The sequence below is a fragment of the Solea solea genome, chromosome 21, assembly GCF_958295425.1.
Source record: "Solea solea chromosome 21, fSolSol10.1, whole genome shotgun sequence".
Classification (NCBI taxonomy): domain Eukaryota; kingdom Metazoa; phylum Chordata; class Actinopteri; order Pleuronectiformes; family Soleidae; genus Solea; species Solea solea.
This window is the reverse complement of record NC_081154.1, coordinates 12,573,447-12,598,154: the sequence shown is the minus strand read 5'-3', so window position 1 is coordinate 12,598,154 and position 24,708 is coordinate 12,573,447. Positions and strand designations below refer to the sequence as shown.

Here is a 24,708-nt window from a genome sequence, read left to right as displayed (position 1 = left end):
CTGGGTTTGTCTTCAGTTTCACTGCAACATACTGACTGGAGATGAAGACAGCCACACTATGTGTTAATATGTTCATAATAATATCAGTTATGTTGTTAATGAGCGTAAAACACCTTTATTTTATTATTCCTCGCCAGAAATGAGTAATATCATGGGATGCAGCAGTTAACGATGGTGTTAAAAATCAATTCCTATTAGTGGCAGTTGAGCAGCTCTTTGTGACATTGATCTCAGTCTCAGATTTGTTTCTCCTTATTTTGTGTAACCTTAGGAAGACGCAAAGGATTTATTATAATTTATACATTAAAAACACATTTTTACTATATAATCCATCAGTTACTGGGGTAGTTTGACATTTTGGGATGTGCACTTGTTATGCTTCCTGCAGAGTTAAATGCCATTTAGTCTTGGGAGCAGTAACATCCTCATTTATATGTTGTTGTTGTTGTTTTTAACACTGGAGCTGCTGTTGATCAAACAATTGGCCAACTGACAGAATATCAGTGCACAAATATAATGATGCCAGAATTTGTCATTTGCACAAACCAAAACTCTCTGTGTCCAACGTCTTAAGGAAGACACAAAACATTAAACCCATCATTTAATAACTGATCACTTTCTCACTTTATAAAAACTCTACACATGTGCAAAGTTTTGATTAAAAATAAATAAATATAGCCCTCCTGGATAACACAAAGCTACATAGAGAAGCTTTACCATTGTGGCTATTTTCAATGGCTATTTTAATTTCCAACTTGGCAACCCAAAGCTTCTGATATATTTGCTTCTGAGCCATTAAAACAGTCAATATTACTTATTAGAAGCATCAGAGAATACATTTTGGGGAATTAGTGTGAAGTTAGTCATGGCATGAAGATTTAAAAGGTTTATAACCAAGTATTTGTGGATGATATGATAACTATCAGACAGTTTGAACATGGTGCATCAGAGCGTGTCAGAATAAAGATCCTGGACCTGTCAGTGTCCTGTTGCCAGTCCACCCCGGCAGGGAGGGTGAAACCTGAGCCTTTCAGTTGGATGTGGCTGTGTCCTGCCACTGCACCTCACTCCAAGCTGCCCCCGCTGCCCCGGGGAGGCTTTTAAAGAGCTGTGGTGGGCAAAACAGCGTCTCCTTGAGAGCATTGTAGTTACATTAGAGCCTAATTAGACGGTGAAGCTCAAGGCCATGTAACCGACTGCTAGGTTTCACACTCGCAGTCATCCATCTCTCTGCTGGTCGGGCAGGCAGGCAGCACTGGGGCGGACTAGTGAGAGGGACTCACCTGGGAGCTGGGTTATAGTAAATCAAAAATCTCTAGGCGTGACAGCAGGGTCAGAGATTTTGGGGCTTCAGGTTCTATGTTTTTTTTGTGGCATATTATTCATTTATAATGAAACACAAGGCCTTGGTGTTTTTACGATCACGCCCCGAAAACTATTTACCAGATGTGTTTTTGAGGCTGTAAATGACAATGTGTGATGTGCTGAAATATACACAATGTATATATAGATATACTGCATATGTGGGTATATATATATATTTAAATTCACAGAGTACAAATATTTTATTGGTTTGATTCTGTTTCATTGACTTCCAATACAAGTTTCCCCTTTAACTGAAATTTGATATATTGTTGATATCCATTAAAATCTAGTATTACTTTTGGTGCTGAACAAAAAAAAAAAGTCATGTCCCCAAGGAACACATTAGAAACATGGCTGAGCGATAAAGCTGCAGTGTGAAACTTTTGATGAATTTGTATTGATTATTGTCATCATCGTTTCGTGAACAGTAACCGATGTTTGCTGCATCCTTCATCTTAATGTCACCCACTGTACGACGTAAGATCAGTAATGTGATTGTCATCGTTTGTGATTTGGGAGCAACGGACCAATTACATCAGCGCACCTGTGAAAAATTCATGTAAAAGATATTGTAGGTTGTTGTTTTTACCGAGTTGCCTTTTCACGGCTCGGGGTTACGTCCCTTCCGTAAAAAGCAGTGGTATGGTGTGTAAATGTTTTGGCTTTTATTTTGAAGGTATGATCGGATGTCACAGTATGATAATTCTGTATTTTCCATCTGGCAACACTGACGAACACTATTAGACCTGACTGAGGAAGCGTTTGTGTGTATACGCTGGCAGTGCAGGGGCGGGTGGCGTCGAGGTGTATTTATTCCTCCAAACCTCTGAATGACTTTGGGTTTTTAAAGAGTAGAATTGTAGAATTACCAATGTATTTTCCGTTCATGTGTTTGTAGGTGACGTGCAGATGCATCTGCGTTTACTTACTTGTACTTACAAGTGTTCACTCACTATCTGATTGCAATCTGATTACAGAAATCGCATTTTAATGTCGGGCGTAAATGGGGCCTTTTGTGTTTGCGGCCAACTCGCTTTACTCGAGCAATGTAGCTGTTGCTTCTGTCTGTACAGAAATAAAACACACCACCTTCTCTCATAGGCTCCATCTGCATCATTTGAACTCATTTGGCAGTGGTTTGACTCGAACAGCCGTGCTCATGTTTAAAAGTTATTAAACCAGCTCTGGAAGTCAGGTAACAAGATGCTGCGGTAAACTAACACCTCAAGAAGCAAACGATGGAAATCGGTGCTGAAGAAAGGGAAAGAAGAGCAGCAGTCATGTCGCCTGTCAAACTGATGAATGTGTGTGAATGTGTGTGTTTCTAAGGGGATGAGGGCAGTCGGTGCATCTGGGGTCGTGTTTGAAAATGTATGGCCTGCGGGGTCACCAGAGCGACAGAGTAATGAGCTCTTGTTTGTGGTATTTGTTTGCTCGGACAGTAAAAATGGCTCAGTTGTAAATAAGTGCAGTGTTGTAGGTGTGCAGCATGCAGGGATTTCAATCAAAACACATTAAACCATTGTGAAATGAGTTCACACAATGCCGATAAAGCCTGTCAGCGCCACACGGCTCCCTGCGTTCCGTGCTTCGACGTTTCCCACGCTACAGTAAAGCGAGACGCTTGCACGCCGGTTGGAGTAAGACTGAAAACACAAAAGAAGTGAGTTCTGCTCCAAAGAAAAAAAAAATCCATTTGTTGAGCAGTTTCAGCGCTGCAGCTTTAAGGTGTTGCCTGCAGAGCTGAGAGATAATATTTAAGAGTCCCTACAGATGAAGGACACTCGTCCATGTATTGGGTGTCATTTTTGTTTCATGACTGGGTTGTCAAGTTCCTCCAGGGGTGAAAACCACAAGCACTTAAACATAACTGATCCTTGTCCTATAGAGAGCCCACCTGTCAGTCTCTGTGAGAACTGAATCCAGGTCTGTGGATCACGCCGCATATTCCACTTGAAGACATGGAACCTGTTGCATTGTCGTGGTGATTTGCGGTGAGCTTTTGACTGACAGGCAGTTTTCTTGAAAAAAAAAAGAGAGAAAGAAGCGACGAGGGCAGATCCCAAGGGAAACTTTGTAAAACAGTAACTTGTTATCCCCGTTTAAACTGAAATCAGATTGCAGGCCTTTTGAGAGCAGCCTCTTTGTGCGCTGCCTGTGTCTATGAAACCCTCTGTGCTGCGTAATGGGCTCATGGCCACGGGGCAAGGGTTACAGTTTGTCCTTCCTGCAATTAGCATTCACGGTTAGCTTAGCAGAACTAATGCACCCACATCTTTGAGGCTCATGTTCCCTGTGTGCCTCTGAGTGACTGCGGGCGAGATTTAACTGACTCCTTGTATCCATTTCAACCTGCTTTATTAGATATTATTGGCAAAATCCCCCTGAAAGAATATCATTTCACGCCAACTATTATCTGCCTATTAAGTGTTGGTGTCACACTGTTGTTCTTAGGAAAAACAGAGGTGAAGGCCTTGAGGACTATGGAACCATCAGGTCTCCTGCAACGCTCATTTTCACATCACAGATCTGGTCCAGTGTCACTTAATTTAGTCCTTATTTACACAGCAAAGTGATGCAGCCATTGTCGTGTCTTTACCGCTTCATCCCCCTGTGACATGTAGGTCAAGACACTGTGATCTCATGGCAGTTTTCAGCGCACGGGAACATTTACACCACAGCTATTGTGGAGGCAGTTGTGGGCCGTGTGGATCTCATGGGTCTTATGTGACACGTCTGCTACAATGACGCCGCTCGGAGCCATTTTCTGCTGTCGGTTTTTCTTTTTGCGCTGTGTAATATAACATAGTTTATGTAGTTTATGTAGGTTAACTGCGAGCATTGTCTGAGGACTATAGCGAATGTGTCGGCTGTAATGAGGACTGTGGGACTTTCAGGGAGCGAGTGAAGTGAGATGACGGCATACACAACTGTACAAACCATAGCGGGAATTTAACAAAGTACACAAATGCTCAAATACACATACAGTTACATGCAAGTTAGAAATGGCTTACAAAACGACAAAACTCAAGTAAGTAAGAAATCATTAAAACGCACAAATGCAGGGAAAAATCTATGTTATTGAATATTAAACATGTTTGTTGTTTCCTAAGTGCATCCTGTCTGAGTGATTAGTGGCTGCAGTGCATTATAGAGTCGAATCAATGACACAAAATGGGAGGTGCTTTCATAATAACTTTTTGATTATTGGACATTATTAACTTTCCTGAATTCGGTGAAGTGAAAACAATGCGTTTTCCCAATGACTCAAATGCAGATTAAGCAAACAAATGTGAACGCGGGGATCAATGCATTCATCCCAGTTATGTTTCTGTGCGTGGACCAGCGAGGCATTGGGGAGTCTGGCCCTAATTCATCATCATCCACACATTATATTATTACTGATGGCTTTTGCCTCTGGCAATTCCATTTGTTTGTTCAGATTTGTGACAGGCAGCAGCAGCAGCAGCAGCAGGGTGGAGGTTTGTTCTGCAGCCATGCCAGCAGCGTCTCTCACACACACGCACACACACGCACACACACACTCTATTATTTATCTATTGATCATCACACCTCTCAATAATCTGCCGCCTGACACGTTTGACAACATTATGTGATATGGGTCAGAGGATAATGCTAATGAAACTGACTGATAGATGTTAGTATCCGCAGCATTAACCTTGCTCACAGTTGTCACAGGCAGCACATTTACTCAGATGTACATGTAACTGCAGCCCTGCAGAGGCCCGCTGGGATTTCCATTAAAATGAAAATTAAGAGCCTGACGTTCAGTGAGGAGCTGCAGTAACGTGTGTGAGAAAAAAATCTTTGGTTGCTGAAACTATTTTGAGATGAAAACTGGAAAAAAAAAATTGCATTTAAAGTTCTATTGTGTAACATTTAGGATGATTTATTAACAGAAATTGAATATACGACCTAAACCAGCAGTCAGCAATTGGTGGCCTGTGGGCCAAAACTGGCCCGCCAGCATCAGTATCAGGCCCGGCATCAAATTATTTGCTTATCTTCACAAAAAATGATATTTATATTTATATTTAGAAATACAGTTTACTTACTTACTTACTAATTTCATATCGAGTTCAGAGCTTTTATTCTGAAAAACTAGAATCGACAGTTAACCTAAACTAAATAGAAAAATAGAGATATAAAAATAAAAACCCTGCTGTTGTCATGGACAGCCATGTCCGTAAAATAACTACTTGCATATGTTAGGCTCAAAGAAGAAGCTGTAATTACAATTGAATGATGTACGATAAATATTAATATTACGAATCTAATACGCATTCGTCTTGGGTTTTTGTTTCTGACTGAAGACGTTTGTGTGATGGAGACGCGATGTTTTGGCCCAAATATTCAATTGCTCACAAAAAAATTGGCCCTCAACCACATTTACTTAGTGATCCCTGACCTAAACTGTTTGGTTTTCAAACGACTATAGGACAAGCCTTATTTTTGTGTTCAGCCAAGTTTCCCTGCTTTACGGAGGCTTACCACAAAAATGAGGAGGAAAAACATCCTTTCTGGTGTGTGCAGGCCACCGTAGTTCTCTGTCATGTTTATCAAAGGCAGGGGTGAGTGGTGGAGTCGTCCTTTTGTTACAATCTGCAGTCTCACCATTAGATGTCACTAAATCTTACATCCTTTAAAATACAATAATATTTAAATGTGAAGCAACAACTAAAATACACATGCGCTAATATAGTCATTTAAACTATAACTATAACTTTCAGTAAGGATGAGCTTCTAAACTTTAGGCAGCTCACTTTGGACATGTTTTCTATATTTGTATAATTTGTTTATGATTTATTTTCCCCCTATTTCTCACTTTTTACACAAAGTAATTCCTCCTATGTGTCTGCGTACTTTACGTGATTCTGATTCTGAAATGTCCTGAAAAATGTAGGCGGATTGTAACCCTGGCTTCCAACTTCATGCTCATGCATCTGATTATTTACTGTGAAATTTCACTTATAGGAGAGGAGAAGATGAACAAATTGTTTTGTGGTAATGAAATGACGGATAGTACTGTGTGAGGGAAGAAAACGCTAATTCATTTCATCCAAAGAGGAAATAACAAGTGTAACAAGTGAACATGTTTTTTTTTTTTTTTTTTTAATGGAGTCAAGGTAGAAATCACATCCTGTGTGAACACTGTGAGTGAAGTCATAGGAGCAGGTGGGATGTGAGCACTGCTTCTCTCCCTCTACATCCACCCTAATGTATCACTCTTAAAAGCATGGGGACAAGAGGAAGAGGAGCATAAAAAGCTCCTGTGCGGCCATTTTTCACAACAGTAACTGATGAGAGAACCTCATTCCATTCACTCCTGTACGTCTTTTGTTGACCTGCAGGTTTTCTACAAGTGCAGTGCTTTTAAGAGGTGGCTGATGTTGCCCGTTGTTGCCCATGTGCCCATTCGTTTGTTTATTTTTGGTGAATTAACAATGCAAAGATTTTATTTGAGTACTCCCTGAAGTGAATTAATAGACATTTAGCAGTGAATGATGACTCTTCTGAGGACTCTAACTGCAAAATGTAGTGTATATTAAAACTGTGTGTGTGAGAGAGGTCTTCTGGGAATATTATATATATTGCAATAGTTTCAGGTGAAATCCAGTTCCTGTTTGCATTTTCCAGAATTATTTAGCCCATTTTTTTTAATAAAGCATTTTTGAATGACAATAGTTCTCAAATTAGTTTGGATTGAGTGTATTGACCCTTCAAGCTGCAATAACATTGAAGAGATTTTATTTCTATTTAGGAAATAAACCTTTGAATCACTTAACATTTAAGGTTTAAGCTGCTCTATACACATATTCAGCCAAGTGATGCTCAGAATAGTCAGCTGCTGGATATTGACTAGTGCTCTGAATGTTTCAGTGCATTGTGGTGTTCAAATTCTGTTTATATCGGGGGCGCATTCCTAACTATTTCCCCCCTCTTACAGTAAACACAGCCTTTTTTTTCTGGTCTATAATCTCATCTGTCGGCCTCTTTAGAGACTAAACAGGCTTATATCCCAGAAAAAAGATGAAGAGAGGATGCTGACCTGCATGAAATTACAGAGGAGGAGATTCTGAGTTTGTTTAGCTGTGAATTTCAGCTGTGGAAACAGCGTCTGTGGTCAAGTAGGTGAGAGGAATTGGAAAGTTAAGACCAGCCGATGTCCTCGGGTACTGACCCACATGAAAACACCAGCGACCTGGTGCAGGCTTTCCGGCTGAATGACTGCTGCTCAGACCGGCTGCTCATTCCTTCCGCGTATGTCGTTCAAAGGCGATCCGTCTCCTGTGTCCACGCTGTTCTACGCTTCCATGTCCTTTTTTTTTTTTTTACAAAGGAGAGGTCAGACGAGTCACCTGACCTGACAAACCTGCAGGGACTGAGTCAAATGGCAAGAGGTCAGAGATGGACACCCAGGCTTTATTGCAAGGTCAAGACTTGTAGTTCTTCACTTACTGGATGTACCAGATCACAGGGTCCTTCAATATGTCAAAATAAGCAACTTAGAGACAGGTCGAGGATATCTCTGTAGGTTAAATGACATGCATGTTCACTGCAGAGCACGGCTGATTGTGTTTTACTATAGATTCACTTTAACTCAATGTCTGGATTTTAATAGAACCCGCATTGATTCAGTTTCTAGAAGAATTGCAGCCTGGATCATTTTACCTTGTTACCTTGTCACACTATGTTCTGGTCTGATCCCCATGTCCATTTCCGCTCAGCCCCCACCCCTCCCGCTATCCCTCAGTCACTGCTATGCTACCCAACAGAGCTGGCTTTGTCCCTCTGGCCAGTCATCCATATCTAATCTTCAGTGTGTCTTACTGCGCTGGAGACTTGTTGCATGCTTTCAAAGAGCAGAGGGAGCTGTTGGTGCCTGCCCTCCGTCTATAAGACTCAGTATTACAGATCGTCAGCCTCGCTGCGGAGCTGGAGGTGATGGGAAAAATGTGGGGCGAGGCCCATGTATTAGAAAAAGAAGCATTGAATCATTAACGTCATATCGGTTTATTATGACACTATAGTACAAATACAAAAAAAGGAACACACCAGTGAATGAAACCAACATGCTTAAATAAACCAACTGAAGAGTAAAGTAAGCGATCATTCTTCTTGAGGTGGACTGATTGAGGTGAAAGTGCTCTTTTTTTCTTTTAAATTATCGTTTTTTTTGTTGTTGTTTTTTATATTGCGTAATAAAAAATACAGTAAAACCTGCATGCACATAACTAGTTCACTTCAAGTTAGTAATGTCGTCTTCATCCCAGATCGTCTCATGTCGTAAATATGAGCGATCAATTTCGGAACACCGACAAAAATAAAGCAAAGTTGACTGTTAGAAAAAAACAACAACAACAACCAGAGTCTATAAAAATGTGCGTCTACTGCTGCAAACAACACCGGGCTGTTTGTACGACGACCTGTGTTCTGTCCCTCAGGTAAAACAGTAAACAGACATTTGAGTTTGAGTACAGTGTAATGATGTCTCAGGTAGCGAGAGATACCATGGACACAGAGAGGCTCTCTCTATTGCATTAGCTAAAGGCACTGATATCTTGATGGAAATAACTTCATTTTGGCCACTACCAGGCCCAGTAAATACAATTGCTAGCTGTTAGCGCAGCTGTGCGAGCCTGGTAACTGATGGAAAGCGAGTCAGACACAGTTATGAATGGTGCTGCTGGCTGCGCCTGTGCGCTCTTGAATACGTTATCGTCCCCCCCTCACTGTGCAGTCGAGCATATTAATAAAGCACCTTACAGTTGCACTGTGGAAACAGACCGTAAATCACTCCCCATTAAAAACCCAAAGAGGCAGTAACACACTCAGCCCTCATTGCAGCAGAGGCCAGTGGGTTTTTTTTTTAAACTGCCACAATTAACACATTAAAACACTTGAAATCCTGAATTGATGTCACACAATCAGCCCACGTAATGATTAATTAATAGATGTGCAAAGTGTGGGCTCGCCCCCAGAAATTCAAAACAAGAGAAACTTAATCAGGCTAATTGTCTGACACAATCTTCATTAACATAATATTGCAAGTGAGGATCAGCTACTCAGGAAAACTGGCAAATTGTGCTTTTTTTTCCTCCCTCTTTCCTTCCCCTACCTGCATAGTATAAGGCACTCTGTAAGAATGGATGAGCTTTGAGCTAAATCTAGAGTTCTGTTTGGGACCACATTGCACTGTTAAATGCTCAGTGTGATGCTGTGAATGGTGCTCGCAGGGATTTTAGCGTCCGTTTCGTCTCCGCTGATCCTGAAGATCACAAAGGTGTTGGATGGGATGGTGGTGGTGGCGCTCGGGGACTTCCCCAGCCAGCCATGAGATCCACGCTTATACATTTTAACTGTTACCTGCAGAGTAATAGAGGAAAAAAACGGCAAATTATTCACTTTGTAAAGAGAATTAGAAAGTTGCTACATGAGAAACTCACTGCAGGGGGTCACAGAGCAGCGGCCCCAAATATCTACTTATTCCAAAACAATCTGGTCTCACATTGTTTAAAACAAGGTGATTTCCTTGAGGGTTATGACCCTGACTCTGACCTCCTGACCTGGACACAACTAAGCAGGCACTCATGACTTTGACCTTTGACTGCTTCATGTTTACACGCTGCTGCTTAGTTGCTGGACTGTGTTGTTTTTTACCAACAAATGATCAAATCCATGATTTAATTAAGCTTATTGTCACTGAAAAATCTCATAACATAAGTCTTAAGATACAGAACAAGTTCCTTTTGCTTTAAAACTCCCTCCATATCTTTTTTAAAAATGTTGATTGTGGATACATAATTGCCATTTGAATAAAACCCCAAACTTTCAAATTTCCTCTAAACCTAAAAAGCGTGTGTGCGTCTCAGTTGGAGAAGCGATGCGACAGCAGCCCCGAGAGAAACAGAATACATTTGAAATTAACCTTGTTCTCGCTCTCTCTGAGCTTTTTTAATTCCCCCTCACATCTTGAATGGAGTCATACCTCTCTTGATTTTATGTAGGTTGTAGGGCATAATACGCTTTAACACTACATCAAAACGCCCTGTTATGTTTGAGCCTGACAATGGAAGCCTTAACTAGATTTAGACATGCAGGTAAGTGAACCACATCCATTTCAAAAAGAATGTCTCGCTGCATCTCTTGTTTGGCTGCATTTACGGGGGATAACAGAATATTACAGTGCCTTTTCACAGTTCCATTTTCTTTCACTTTAGCATTAGGCAATTTTTCAATTATTATTTTTTTTCCCATGTTCTTTCATCCCCGGCTCTCCATAATGTCTGGGCCTTTTAGTTAATGGTAGTGACAGTCAGAGCCCAGTATATCGGCCCTTGTCCATTTTGCAGGTCATTGTGGAAGCCCAATAGGCCTTTTATTACGCCGACATCAAAAGGCAGATAAGCATTAGAGGTGGGGAAAATACCCTGCACTAGATATGTTCCCTCTTTCCTTTGTCTGCTATTGAAAGTGATCATTTTAATAGTGAAGAGGTTGCTGAGCTTTGGGGGCTGATGGGAAGTGCGACACCCCTGACAGCCTCCGAATATGAGCAAGTCGGCAGCACAACATGAGCGCACAGCACACCCTCAACACCTGCACACTCTTGCTGCTAACCTAATTATCTCCAACAAAAGCCAGTGCGATTCCAGACACACATCTTTGCACCATTTACTTACTTATTAGTGTGCATTAGAACAGGGAGACGGAGGGACAGAAAAACAAAAAAGACCCCAAACAACTGCGTCTTATAGCGGCTGAAAGCCACATGGCTCGTATTAACAATGGCATCAGACACTTCAGAGTGAGTGAGTGAGTGTCTATTAATTTGGGGTGCATGAAAAAAAAATTGCTTCATGACAGCTGGTGGCAAAGAATCACGTAAACCAACACAAAACCACCACAGAGGGATTATTCTAATAAATCATAGTGAATCATAGTGGTCGATAAACAGCAACTGGATATTTTAAAGGAAGTTGAGCGCTTCAGTCTTAATAAATAAATATATATATATATATATATATATATATATATATATATATATATATAAATATCACAGAAATGGTGTGGAATTCAACAGTGATGGATAAAATGAATGCATCCCTCCCATAGAACATTTACAGATACAGATACGGTATTATTAGAAATCAAAATCACCAAAAAATAGTGTGATTTACATTGATCGGATGATGCCACACAGGAAGGAAGCTGCCATCTTTTGGCATAAAATCAAAGAGGGGAGAGTTGTGTGCGCAGTCTAGACGAGCCGCCTGCCAGGTGTTGTTCTGCGGAGATGATGTGTCAGGTACAGGAACCGCTACCACATGTTACCCTTTCAGCCACTTGAGCCAAGTGTCTGAGGGTAAAGACGATACGGCGTGTTACTCGCAGACAGACGTGTGGAATGTGTGATGAGCACATTTTACGATGGAAAGTGACATGTCACAAGAAGAGATGGCGATGATCAGATAAAGAAGTTTCTAAAAATGTCTCACTTCTGACTGTAGATCGTCCACAAGCTTACGAGAATCGTTACTATTTCAAGCGCGGGCAGGCCTGAGTGTGTGTGAGTGTGTGAGTGTGTGTGTATCACGCTCACATCATGGCCAGGATAGGACCCTTGGGGCTAAGGTTGGGTGTCACACAAAGGGCTCAGAGCTCACCTAACAATGTCTACCATGATGAGGCACTCACTTTCGATGTTGGGGGGGGGAGTTGTGTAAATGACATCACTCCTCACGTTTCAACCAGACCTCTTCTTATTTACCTTCTTCTAACGATCGTAAATCCTGCCTCTGGTTCACCTTTTAGCCTCTTAAAAGCAACACAACAGCTCATTCTCCATCACCCCCGCCCCACACACACACACACAAAAAAAGAACCAACATCTCCCTGCAGATACAGCTGGTATCAGTCTCCACTGCATTCCTTCTCTTCTACCTGTCGGGATGTGTGATGTGTGTCAACCAGTTGGGTTCTGAAAGTCCTGAAAGTGCTTCTGTGATTTGTAAAACCAAACTTTGGCATTGTGACTCCCTCTAATTGCTGCAGTATAAACATGATTACTTGCCATTGACGGTCTGACGGGTGACTTTGACGAGCTGGAATAATGCGCGGAGCGGTGTAATTGGGTAGGGACGTGTCACCACCTGCGTGTATTGCCATTCACAAAGTTCAGATTCTTCCCGTGATAAAGTCAAAGAATCCCAGTCGGGTATCATTCAGCGGGGGCTGTTACCTGGAGCCATCGGTGCAGTGTTTCAGGTGAACTCTGAGTGAGCGTAACGCCACACCAGCCTCAGACGACGGGCTCTTTGTTCCACGCCGTGTCTCACCAGACGCAGATGGTGGTGGTGGGGTGGTGCTGGGGGGGAGACACACTGAGCAACACACCTCTGACTCACCAAACATCTTTGTCCATGAGCCAAACGCAATGGAATCAGACCAAAAGTGTTTTGCTGTCGTTTAAACAGGATGAAACAATTACATCAACGACGTGTGATTTGGCTCGTGGGGTGAATACATTAACAAACCTGCGAGGAAGCTGTAATCACTGGATTATCACTGGACTCATTCTGTTCATTACTTGAATTAACAGATTAATGGTTTTCCCGGATTGATATTAGGTTTGATTTGCTGACACGGGTACGTTAGGTAAATAATGTTCAAAAATGACAACAAAATGATTTCACATACAAACCAAAAGTGCTTTGGTCGAATTTTCACTGACTGCTGATACAAATCAACTTGCATTATTATCAAAGGCGACATGACTGTATTTTATCTTCAGATTCTCTGTACTCACTTTCAGGAAAAGATGCTTCATCTTAAATATATTCCATGTTACACAAACCTTTTAAAAGCAGCAGGTGTGTCAGACAGTTAACAAGTTAAACAACTTGTTTGCTCAACAGTGGCGAGCACACATTTCCCTCTGAGCACAAACACAGCAGCAGGTGTAATAAGCAGAGTAATAGTGTGAACTAGAGGTGCAGGTAGACCTGGCAGATTATAGTGACTTTAATAACTATTTATTTTACCAGACTGATGCATTACCGTGGAGGGAAAAAGACTGGAAAAATTGTCAAAAGCACTTACTCACAGGATAATTTTCTTGCCCTTTTATGGTTAAAATTAGCAAAAAAGGCCAGGCGTACATTTTTTATTTGAGGCTTAAGCGTTAAAGGGTTAAAATGAAATGAAAATCTATAACCAATGCTTCCAAGAATGCAAAGAATGAATTGTTCCACGACGCCCTGCTGGTATAACCAGTCGAGGTTTCTAACTAAGCTGTTTCGATCGATTATGTGTCAAAATATGTCTTCTACTAACACCTCGATCGTGAGTGTTGATAGTGTCTGATACCTTTCATACTGATACAGGATGAAGAGCAGTTTTCCCGCCACAAAAGCCTAAAACAATTAGCTAGTAATTAACAACAGGTGTCTGTTGAACAACTAATTCATGTAATAATTGCTTCAGGATGGCATCAGTCCAGAGACTGAAATCCTCAAACGCCATAACTCAGCTGTTCGGTGCTGCAGCTATGGACCGTCCATTAAGATGCCTTAACTTAAGTTTAGTGGACGTGAACGTCCATATCCATAACTGCATTTGTCTGAAGACATGGAGAAAAGAAAAAAAAGGACTGGTTAAGTTCTGATTAGCTGCATCTCTGCCTCCAAACAACCTGCCTCTGCTAACAGGAAGCCATTAAGACTCTCGGCAACGACCATTTACATCCATTCACCCGGCTCTGACTTTATTTTCATCCGCATAAGTGCATTTTCTGCGAGAGGTTAAAATATGAATCCCGCTCCTTTTTCTCCTCAATGGGTCTGGTTGTCTGGCTGACTTGAGAGAGCACAATCTATGACTGATTTAATTTGCTCTTTACGAACATCTCTAACAGCATTACCCCCAGAGCATACACTGACTGTCCCCATCTAACTCCATTAACTCCCAAATCAGGTTTAAAGACCATATTGATGCCGTCCGTTATTAAGGGTGATTATCAAAACAACAGACAATGGGCCAAAGTGTGTGTTAACTAGTTTATCCATAATTTCACCTAACTGTAACAGATGGCAGGGCTGTCAATTACGTACTGTATCTGCTGCACACACTGTCTGGATATGCAGCATATTAGGCCGCACATTAAAAGAACGATAGTCTGCTCACAGGTGGTCCGAGGAAATGAACCGAGAGCACAAAACAAACGACGACGCTAAGTGACAAACACAGAAATGCACGAAGACGCCAGCTGCTGCGTCCTAAAAACGCAGCTTCTTGTCTTCTTTTTTTCTCGTATTTAAATAATTAGAACAATAGAGGAAAGTCAGCGTTAAAAAATTCAGTCCACTTCACCACCTTTATTCTCCTCAATTAACGGGAATGGCTTTTGAAACTGTAATTAAGTGTCTCTGCTCCAATCGGCCTCTTCATTATTCATGAATCCCTATTGATCATATCGTACAGCCCCATACAGTGGGGATCACCGTAATATCCTGAATCCCCAAAACAAATAGCTCAGCTCACTGAGATAAAATGAAAATCTTGGCCGGAGACCAAAAAAGACAAAAAAAGAAAGAAAGAAAAAGAAAAAGTTTCCATTAGATCATAAATCCAGCATTTGATGCCAGATTAGTTGATGACAGAGACTCATTAATAGGGAAAATTCTTTATGGAGCCTAAACAGTAGGACTGTAATTAGTAGTAATTCAATATTATTGGTAAGTGACTTGGAATATGATCCTGTCGTTGTTTTTTAAATTTAATTTCAACCCAGAGTCTGTGGTGTTTTCATTCAATTGCTTGTGTCGTCCAAATCTAAGACGGTAAGTTGGACGTAAAGGATTTAAAATATTGCTAAAACTATTAATTATCAACATTATATATGTATATATTTACATTTACATGGACATTATTCCAAGCAAAACCTCAAAAACAAACTAAAGAACTGTTTGTTTCACACATACACACAGTTGAACAGCATGTTCTTTATTTCATGTTGTTAAATTTAATAGTAATTGGATTGTGCAGAACTGTGATCCTTTTCTTGCGTTCAGTGCACACACACGCAGTGTTTATGCACAGATCACAGATATCACCAACAACCACAGCTCTTTCCATATTCAAAGAGATTACACCGTAATGAATATTAATGGCCGGGAGCTTTATTTTAAACATGTATTCAAATTTACTCAAACTCAATCTCCACCTGTGTTAAGTAGGAATGTGTAAAACGTGAACTGTGGCGGTCTGATGTTTAACTAAATTAACAAAAGAGCACTTGAAGAGCCCTCCAAAATGACTGGTACTGCATGCTGGGTGATGAATTGGGAGGAAACACATTGAGTCATCCTCAAACTGACAGATGCAGAATCTCTCCACGGGACTCTTCACTGCAGTCTAGTGCTCGAGTGAAAAAATAGATTTTACCAAGTTTAATCACAGGCTATTACAAGGCAGCTTTTATCATTGCCTTCCACTGTGTAAGTGCTGGTGTCTTCACTAGTTCATTACACACACTTGTGATTCTGCAGCACTCTTCTCATGTGTAATTGCACAGCAAGCTTCCCTCTGTTGCTTCCTACACACACTCTGGCGCAAATTATTTCTAATTCTACTTGCCTGTTGTCCTAAGAGCGATGCCGCAATTACAGAAATCTGAACATGCCCGATAATTTCCCAGCAGTTTTCTCGTAAAAAAAAAAAAAAAAAGAGTTGTGCAAATAAGTCATTTTCAAGTATGTGAAATTCTTTGAAAAGGTTTTCTTTTAAAACCTGCAGTTAGACCATCGTCCTTCCACAACTGACCAAATGCACATTGACCCGCGTTGTTTTTCAAAAACACAACTTCTTTAATACTTCTTTAATATAAAGTACCTACAGTCTGATTATTAATGGTTAAATATATCCCTCCCCTCCACATAAAAAAGACCAAAAAGCCACAGTGGTTGTCAATATTATCTCTTTAGGCAAGCAGAATGTGCAGGCTTTGTAAAATGCCCAGCTCCAGGCCTTTTGTGTGCCTCCATTCATTATCACCACAAAGCAGTTGATGTCTCCCCTCTTTGCCTTTTTCTCTCTGTGCCGAGCACGAGGTGCACCCGCCTGTCCATTACAGCCCTGTGACACACGTGCAGCCTGGGAGATGGCCAAACGGGCAGGAATGTGAGGAGGGGCGTTAAATTAACAAGCTACGTCCCTGTGGAAGCTGTAGGCAGCATCACATATGAGATACATCTCGTCTGGTTTACTCGTTAGCCGACGTGTTTGCTGGTGAAATTGCAGCTTTGTTGCTTTGTGGCTCCACTGCTCTTAATCAGCGAATAGGCGGGTGTCGTCAAGTTACGGTCAGAGGAACTCAAAGTGCTGCTTCTTAGCGATGCAATGATACACTTATATCCTCCTTTTTCTCTTTTAAACTTCATTTATGAGTCTTCTGGATAACCTGGTTTATGTTAACTGGCACTGAAGCAGTGCCATTTTTAGAGAAGATGAACATACGGATGAACAACGTAATTAACCTGCACTTTAAATGATGACATGAATAGATCTTAAGGTCTTTTTCTCTCTCCCTAACACACACACACACACACACACACTGTAATTACCCCCCTCCATCCATACAAATTGAATGAAGCCAGAACCGTGGTCTAAGAATATAGACCATAATTAATAAATTACAGCCACTCTACTCAATCATTCTCTACTTTGGGGACATCTCAACATCCCATTCTCCACAGAGTAATCGACTGAGCTCACAGGAACACACCTACAGTGGCTCTGCGGTGGCTTTGTGGATGCATCTGGTGCCACTTCTTACAACCAAACAGATGCCCGAGTGAAACTGTGGGTCATATCCCAGATCTTTCCCGTCTGTGTGTTTACAAGTAACAAATCAAAAGCGTGCATTATATCTGGCCTCTGAAAATATGCCTGGGGGAGCTATCGGGTTCCTCCGCCACCCCCCAAGCTTCCCCTCACAGCTGCTACACACACGAGCTAGGATTCTTTTTTTCCTTCAGAGGGAAGACTGTGGTGAGGTTCAGAGAAGCACAATCTTTAAAGTTCCATTTTCTTCATTAATATCAAAGCTGAATAATTGGGACAGAAAAACACACACAGGCAGGAAAAATAGGATGTCCACCAATGTGTTTTCCAAGTGACACATTTTTGTGAAATATGTGGCGGGACACGCACCACGCACCACGCGCCGCCTCCATTTGCAAAAATATTTCTTTGAAAATAATAGATTTTGTTGTCGTCGTCGTGTGTGTCCCCCCGGGCTAGAGAAAGGGCCTGCTGAAGACTGTCTAATGATCGTCGGGTCATGTATCAAATGTACAGCAGCTGGAGGCGAGAGGGGGGAATACATATAGTCAGGGGGTTGGAGGGGAGTGAGGGTGAGTGTTTGGGTGCTGAGAGGGAGGGTGTGAATTTGTAATGGCTGCAGAACGGCGGCGGGGGGGGGTCATACACATCTGTGACCTTTAACATTTCATTCATGCAACACATTTATTTAAGCCTCGACCAAGGCACAGTCACACACAGTAAGAATAATTTAATACTTGATGTTTTTATTATCATAAAACAACCATTATTTAAGTAAATATCATTCTCCTATTACCATTTATCAGCTTGCACTAAAATAAACAACAATAATCCAGAAAGATCTCAACCACTCCGAGGACGTGAATAGGCTCAGGTGACACTTTTAAGACTAAATGACGTTTTTTTTATTCAATTATAGAGCAGAATGACTCCAGCCAGTTGTGAGACTGAGGAGTTAAAGCGCTAATTAATGAGGAGTGTGAATGGAAATTATCAAGGGAGAGCACTAGAATGAAGACAGTCGAGTCAAGTCAAAAAGAGGTCTTTCAGCTTTTTGTACACGGAGAAATAAAACATTTTATTTCAACCAATCTCTATTTTACATCTAAATAAATAAAACTTTGATGAGTTGAAACTAGATTGATAATTATGAAGTCTTTCTCTGTGATGTGATGAAAATATTTATCTCAAATGAGTCGCTCTTGGCCAGCACTGCATGATTATCATCACCTAATCTGATCGTTATACAAGTCACGGTGACTTTTTCCCAATTAGACATGACTCTATTTGTTTTAAATGAACTGTGAAAGTGCTGTCATGTTCTACTACAGCCATTGTTCCATTTCCTTTAACGTGTGGGGAACGGCTGAATATTGAACGAGACGGTAATAAAGTAATACTGCCACCTGCTGATCGTCTCGTTCATGTTTGCTTCACATCAGACCTTCAGAGGATGTGGGTCCTTAAGATTTTGCAAAAACCTCTAAGGAATAAAGCACGGATCACATTTTTTTTTAATCTATAACCAATAAATAATCCAAATCTCAATATTGATCAAAATAAGGATAATTACCCTATTATGTATTGACATAAAAACACAAGAACTTAGTGACATATCACTTTTGAATGTTAATATCTTTCCGTATGTTTGGTAAATGGAAGTATTTTTTATAGCACAGTAGGAGGCTCAGCTGCAATTCCTCCCACTTTTAGAGGCGCTGCTCCACATTGTTATTCGGAGCCAGTGACACACGCGTTCATGACTAGTATGCAGACCATGAAGTGCACTGACCTGTGGAGTGTGTCCCAGCAGGGCCCACAGTGAGTCAGCAGACAGTGTCCTGACCCTGGAAAACTCCAGTGCGTCCATCTCCTGGCGGTTGACGGCGATGTACTGGCAGCCCTGGTAGTCTCCTTTGAGCTGGTCGCCACAGTGCAGCCTCACCAGGTCCCACGTTCCTACGCTCCTCAGGACATTGCGCACTGTCTCGATCTGCCTGTATGACAGATGACCTGCAGAAAGACACCTGCTCGTGGTGAACTGCTCATCTAAGACCTCATTTTTCACATTTGTAGAACTTCACACAGTATATGCACTTCAACAGAGCTATAAACACTTTGGACATGTAACACTGTCTTAACCAATGCATTTGCTCAAATGATTCTGTGAGCAAATGCATTTGCCCATTTTTCCAAAATAACTTTCAATATCTGGCAGTTATTTACAATTTACTGCATGTTAAAATAGTGTATTAACAATTTGAAATGAAGAAAAATAAAAAAAACATTGTAGTTGTACATTGTACACAATTTTAAATTTGAACAGTATACAACATATTTAAACTCACTTTTTTTTCATTTGATTGCCAAAAAATGGAAACTTATGTCCAGAAATGTTTCCAACTCTCTCCTCTCTGGTGTCAAAGACACTGATTTGCCGGCTTCCAACAACAGCGTGGGTGGAATGACCGTAATAACCACACGTTGGCTTTGACGTGCAACTTCTCAGCTTTCAGAAACCGTTGGAATTGTTCCGATAGCACAAACTGTCACGTAATTATGGTAATGCAACGTGCCGTCTGTGATGCGCTCGGATTAAAGGGTTAAAATATGTCTCAGGGCTCCTGGAAGACTCATATGTCAGCAACACTTGCCTTGTGCCCGAACCTTTAGTTAAAGAAAGAAAAGTTAAAGAAATATGACGCGCAAATTAATGGTCTGGTGTTCAAAATCAATCAGCCCTTTTAAAAAGTCATGAAATGAGGGTGAAGGATAACCATAGCACTACAGGTCATAAAAACAACACTGATGAGTGGATTTACTTGTTCATGTGGTTTTATTAATTTCATTAATTTATTGTGTCACAGCTGCCAATTCTGTCACTTTCTAAAAACTGAAAATGATCTGTAAGCACAAGGACGTTTGAGGCCTCAGTCATGGAGAAAGTATGTAGAAAGTGATGATTTATATAATATAAATACAGCGCGTGTTTGGGATGTATTAAGACTTTGAATAATCGTGTTTATCTTTGAAGGACTCACTCACTCACCAGAGAGCCAGGAGGGAGTCAGTGCATCTGATATCCAGGTCATGTAGCCTTCCCTGAAAGATCTCAGGAAGTCATCTATCTGGCTGTGTGAGAGCAGCTCCTTCCTCTTCCTCAGCTCCTCCTCCAGATCACAGTCCGGGGAGAGGAAGATGACTCTGGGGAAGAAAAGGTTTTGGTGCACGGACACTCCATTCCTCTTCAAATGGTTGCACAAGTTCGTTGTTTTGGTCTAGAGAAGGAGAAGAAGAAAGTTCAGAGATGCAACTAATGATTACTTTGACTACTGATCCTTGTTGCTGTGTTTACATTAATCTATCATCAGTCTCTGATTTTAATTACTTTGTCACTGCTAAACATTGTATTTTGAGACATCATGTATTTTTGTATTCTTAAAATTAAAAGTATGAAAAAGTGATATGGCTTTACAGAATCCTTGAGCCCATTTTTTGATTCTTCAAATAACATCTTTCCATTTGTCTTTTTGTGTCTTTTTTTATTTCGTTATGTCTGTGCACTTCTGTTATTTTGTAAAAAAAAGAAAGAAACAAAATCATTATATTGATATCACATAAGAAAAAAACAACAACCTACTAATCATCTATCAGCATTATATCAATAATTTCCTGTTGACTAATTCAGCCACAGTCAACATTCACAAAGTACGTCTCAGTGATGGAAGATTTTAATCTCTTAAAGAACCCTTTTGGAGAAATTATACATCCTCAAATGGGTCCAGCTCCATCTGCTTTGTGTCGATAAATGAAGGTAATAGATCCAATTCAAACAACTATTTTAAAAATGCAGTGTGTGTTTGCCGTCAGTCCACACTGAGTATCTATAGAGATGGTAATGAATGACTCCAAACAGACCCAGGCCCATAAGGTGACAGCTGTGTTTAGGCACCTGCCTGCTTTCACTCCCCTCCCTCTGAGCATAATTATGTTCTTTCAAATGAAGAGTGCCCACTCGTGAAGTTTAGGAAGCGCCACTCTAGTGTTTGAAATTTCCATATAAATTGTTCCGGTGACTCATATGCTCTTAACACTGCTGGGATTTAGATGAAAACAATGTAGCGGACAATTGATTGGACCTTGGACCTAAATATGCGAAACAGTTTGACATTTAGGTTTTCATGATGCTGTTTTAACATTTTCAGCATTTTTCGTTTCATTTTTTACCATGATGGCTCTCAGGGGATCTTCAGTCTGCTCGATGCAGGTGTTGGTAAAATGTTGGTCCTCTTCTTTCACTTGAACATGCCAGGTTTGTTTGCGAGCAGACACAGTGCCTCTCCAGGTTTTTATGTCAATGCAGAAGATCCCGTGGCCTACATTGAAAAAAGAAAAAAACATTAGTTTAGTGGTGAATTATTGAGTATCAGCAAAAATATACTACTTTAACGTACAGTTCATACAAGCTTTGAAGTATGAAATAGCAATGGATGATGGTGTTAAAGTACAAGATCATGTTGTATGACAATATACTAAAAAAAATTCTGGAAATTCATTGTGTATACAGTGTATAAAACAACTGTGCAACCGCTAACATGACACTGATGTTATTAACTGCATCAAAACACATAGAATTCTAATGATATACATATTTAAAGTTGAAACGGTTACTCGATTAATCGAGTTTGAAGCTTTTTTCATTATTAAAACAAGACTTCTGATTGTTTCAGCTTCTTAAATGTGAATATATTCTTCATTTCTTTGCTCCATATAACAAATAAATCCTTAAAAGTTAACCATTTTGTTATGTGGACAAAAACAAGACATTCGAGAACATGTGGACAGATGAATCAATTATGAAAATAATCGTTAGTTGCAGCTCTATATACATATTGAAACAAAAGTCTCAACATCAGTATATAAGCAAATGTACTATTGGTCATGACCATGTAATGATTCATTCTTCACTTATATGTAAAGTAACTCCAAGAAAAGCCATGTTTAAGATACTAGATCATCACATTATGACAACACATCTCAATATGAATGTAATATTTATTTATTGCTCAGGACTCATTAATAACTCTCATGTGACGACAGATCCAAACCTGTGAGTATAACAACGTTGATGTCATCTTTGGCCGTCTGAACCTGATCGGGAATTCGCAGGTTGCAGTAAACATCCTCTTTTCTCAGGCCAGTGAGTTTCCTATCAGAAAAACATTTATGGTTATACTTCAGTCAAAACACACACACAGAAGTTAAGTTTACATAAACTCATCTATCGTAGGCCACTTGGGGGCAGTGGAACAACATTGACTCTATGAACTACTATTACTGGATCATTATTATTATTTTTGTACAAAGCAATACTGGCATTTGTTGTGCCGACTGAATTTGGCTGTGGCTGTGTTTGCATGTTCTCTCTCGTGCGTGTGTGGGTTGTCTCTGGGTTCTCCGGTTTCCTCCCACCGTCCAAAAACATGCAGATTTGGATTTGGCAAATTGGACACTCCTGTAGGTGTGTGTCTCTATGTGTGTCCCTGTGATCGACTGTCCACCTGTCCAGGGTCGTACCCTGTCTTTTGCCCCTATGTCAGCTGGGATTGATATCAGCGACACACTCATGTGTAGGATAAAGCGGTTATTATCAGCAAAAACTTTGAACACAGCTGTCACTATAACAACAATATAAGTGAGTGAACTCACCTGACGTGCTGTAAAAATTCAGGTAGTGTCTGTGTGTGTGGTGGTGGGCTCTGGCCTTGGACACTCTCTGAAGCTTTGGAGCTGGGTTGAAAGTGGGTGAACAGGCTTTCGAGCTGAAGCATTCTAGTCTTTATCTGGGGGGGAAAAAAGATGGCGAGGAGGCAGTGAAAACACAGATAGCAGATGCAGTGAAAACATGTTATGAACATTTGTAAATGTGTTGTTTGAGCTGTAAAGTTGAACTAAACAAACTCCAGTGTTCTGGAAGCATCCTGCTGTCAACATGCTAGCTGCTACATTCACTGTGAGCAACAACACTTGAATGTGAACTTGAGAACAAAGAGCAGAGACAACAGAGAGGCTTCACTCTGACAGAACAGCACATACCGTGAAAGGTCTCGCGCTTTTTGAAGGAAAGAGCCGGAAAAAAAACACACGTACGAAAATGTCACTATAACATTATCCTCGTGTTAACGTTGGTCTGCGGGTCCTTTTCCAAATGTTGAGTAACGTTAGCTCCATAAGAAGGAAGACTGTTTCACAATGTCACACGCGGCCCCTCCTCCCCCTCCTCCTCCTTCACCAGCACATCCAGCTTTCCAAGAAGTAAACAACAGACCACGTGCACCAGCTGCAGCATCATATTTCGTCCCTCCGTGACGTCATAATACGTTGTTTTTTTCTGCCTGACGCAAGAACGATTGCGGCTATTTCCACGTGATGTCCAGCTGGTGTTATGAACTGAGGATCAGTTGGTGGGAGAAAATATGATGCCATGTAAAAAAAATATATAAATAATAAATGACTACAGCAGCTGTTGTAGTAATGGAGTAAAAACTACACTATGCTAAAATTCTAATACTTACTTTGAATTGTACTTCTGAGTGAAATGTTATTGTGATACATGTAAATATCTGAAAACTACGGAAGAGTATTAGGGACGCGTGAAAATATTTTTTTTTAAAGAAAAAATAAAGCAGCATGAATTCTGAGATTAAAGTCAGAATTCTGAAATTAAAATCAGATTTCTGAGATAGTTCTGAGATTATAGTCAAAATTCTGAGATTAGAGATTAAAGTGAGATTTCTGAGATAATGTTCTGAGATTAAAGTCATAATTCCCAGATTAATGTCAGAATGTTCTGTGTTTAAAGTCAGAATGTTCTGAGGATAAAGTCAGAGTTCTGATATTAAAGTCAGAATTCAGTTCAATTCAATCTGACTTTATTCTCAGAACTAATCTCTGAATTCTGCCTTTAATCTCAGAATTCATTCTGGGTTTTTCTTTCTTTCTCTTTGGTGTTATATGTGGCCCTAATACTAATAATATAATATAATATAATATAATATAACATGTGGAGGATAAAATGGGAGAAAATAGATTGCTGGATGATAATATGACATAATATTATGTGATCATATCATAATAGGTTAAAAGAACACATGATGGACCTTATTCTTAATCTGAAAATAAAATGATGCATTTTAAGAGGTTTATCTATAATGTAGTGTAAACATGATTGGATGCATTTTGTTTAATGGTTGTAAAATAAACTGCACTTCAAGTGAGCTCCTCTGTTCTGGGTCTGGTGTCTTAAATGCTGGGTCCTTAATAATAGAAGAATATGAAGGGTTTGCAAACACAATACATACAATATTGTATTTTCACAAGTCATAGACATTGGCTACACTTACATCTAATCAGTACAAACATGTGCAAAGAAAAAGGGAACAAATTATACAAAAAAGTAATAGTGTTCAATCCAGCCTT

At 40.4% G+C, this 24,708-nt stretch overlaps 1 protein-coding gene across 1 annotated transcript; it reads right to left on the bottom strand.

Moving 5' to 3' along the window:
- Positions 1–8,384: 8,384 nt before the first annotated feature.
- si:zfos-911d5.4 (uncharacterized) lies at positions 8,385–23,518 on the bottom strand. Its single transcript, XM_058621449.1, has 7 exons — positions 23,326–23,518; positions 22,939–23,072; positions 22,338–22,438; positions 21,457–21,605; positions 20,279–20,507; positions 19,022–19,242; positions 8,385–9,753 (listed from the first exon to the last, which is right to left on the bottom strand). Exons 2-7 carry the CDS (start codon positions 23,058–23,060, stop codon positions 9,586–9,588), a joined length of 990 nt encoding a protein of 329 aa, XP_058477432.1. The 5' UTR covers positions 23,061–23,072; positions 23,326–23,518; the 3' UTR covers positions 8,385–9,585.
- Between the last annotated feature and the right edge of the window lie 1,190 nt (positions 23,519–24,708).

Bases quoted from the DNA above. Each gene is read 5' to 3' on its own strand.
- si:zfos-911d5.4 (XM_058621449.1), bottom strand. From the start codon at position 23,060: ATGCTTCAGCTCGAAAGCCTGTTCACCCACTTTCAACCCAGCTCCAAA. The intron at 22,439-22,938 runs GTGAGTTCACTC...TTTTTCTGATAG, and splicing joins GAATTTTTACAGCACGTCAG to GAAACTCACTGGCCTGAGAA. The intron at 21,606-22,337 runs GTTTGGATCTGT...TTTTCAATGTAG, and splicing joins CAACGTTGTTATACTCACAG to GCCACGGGATCTTCTGCATT.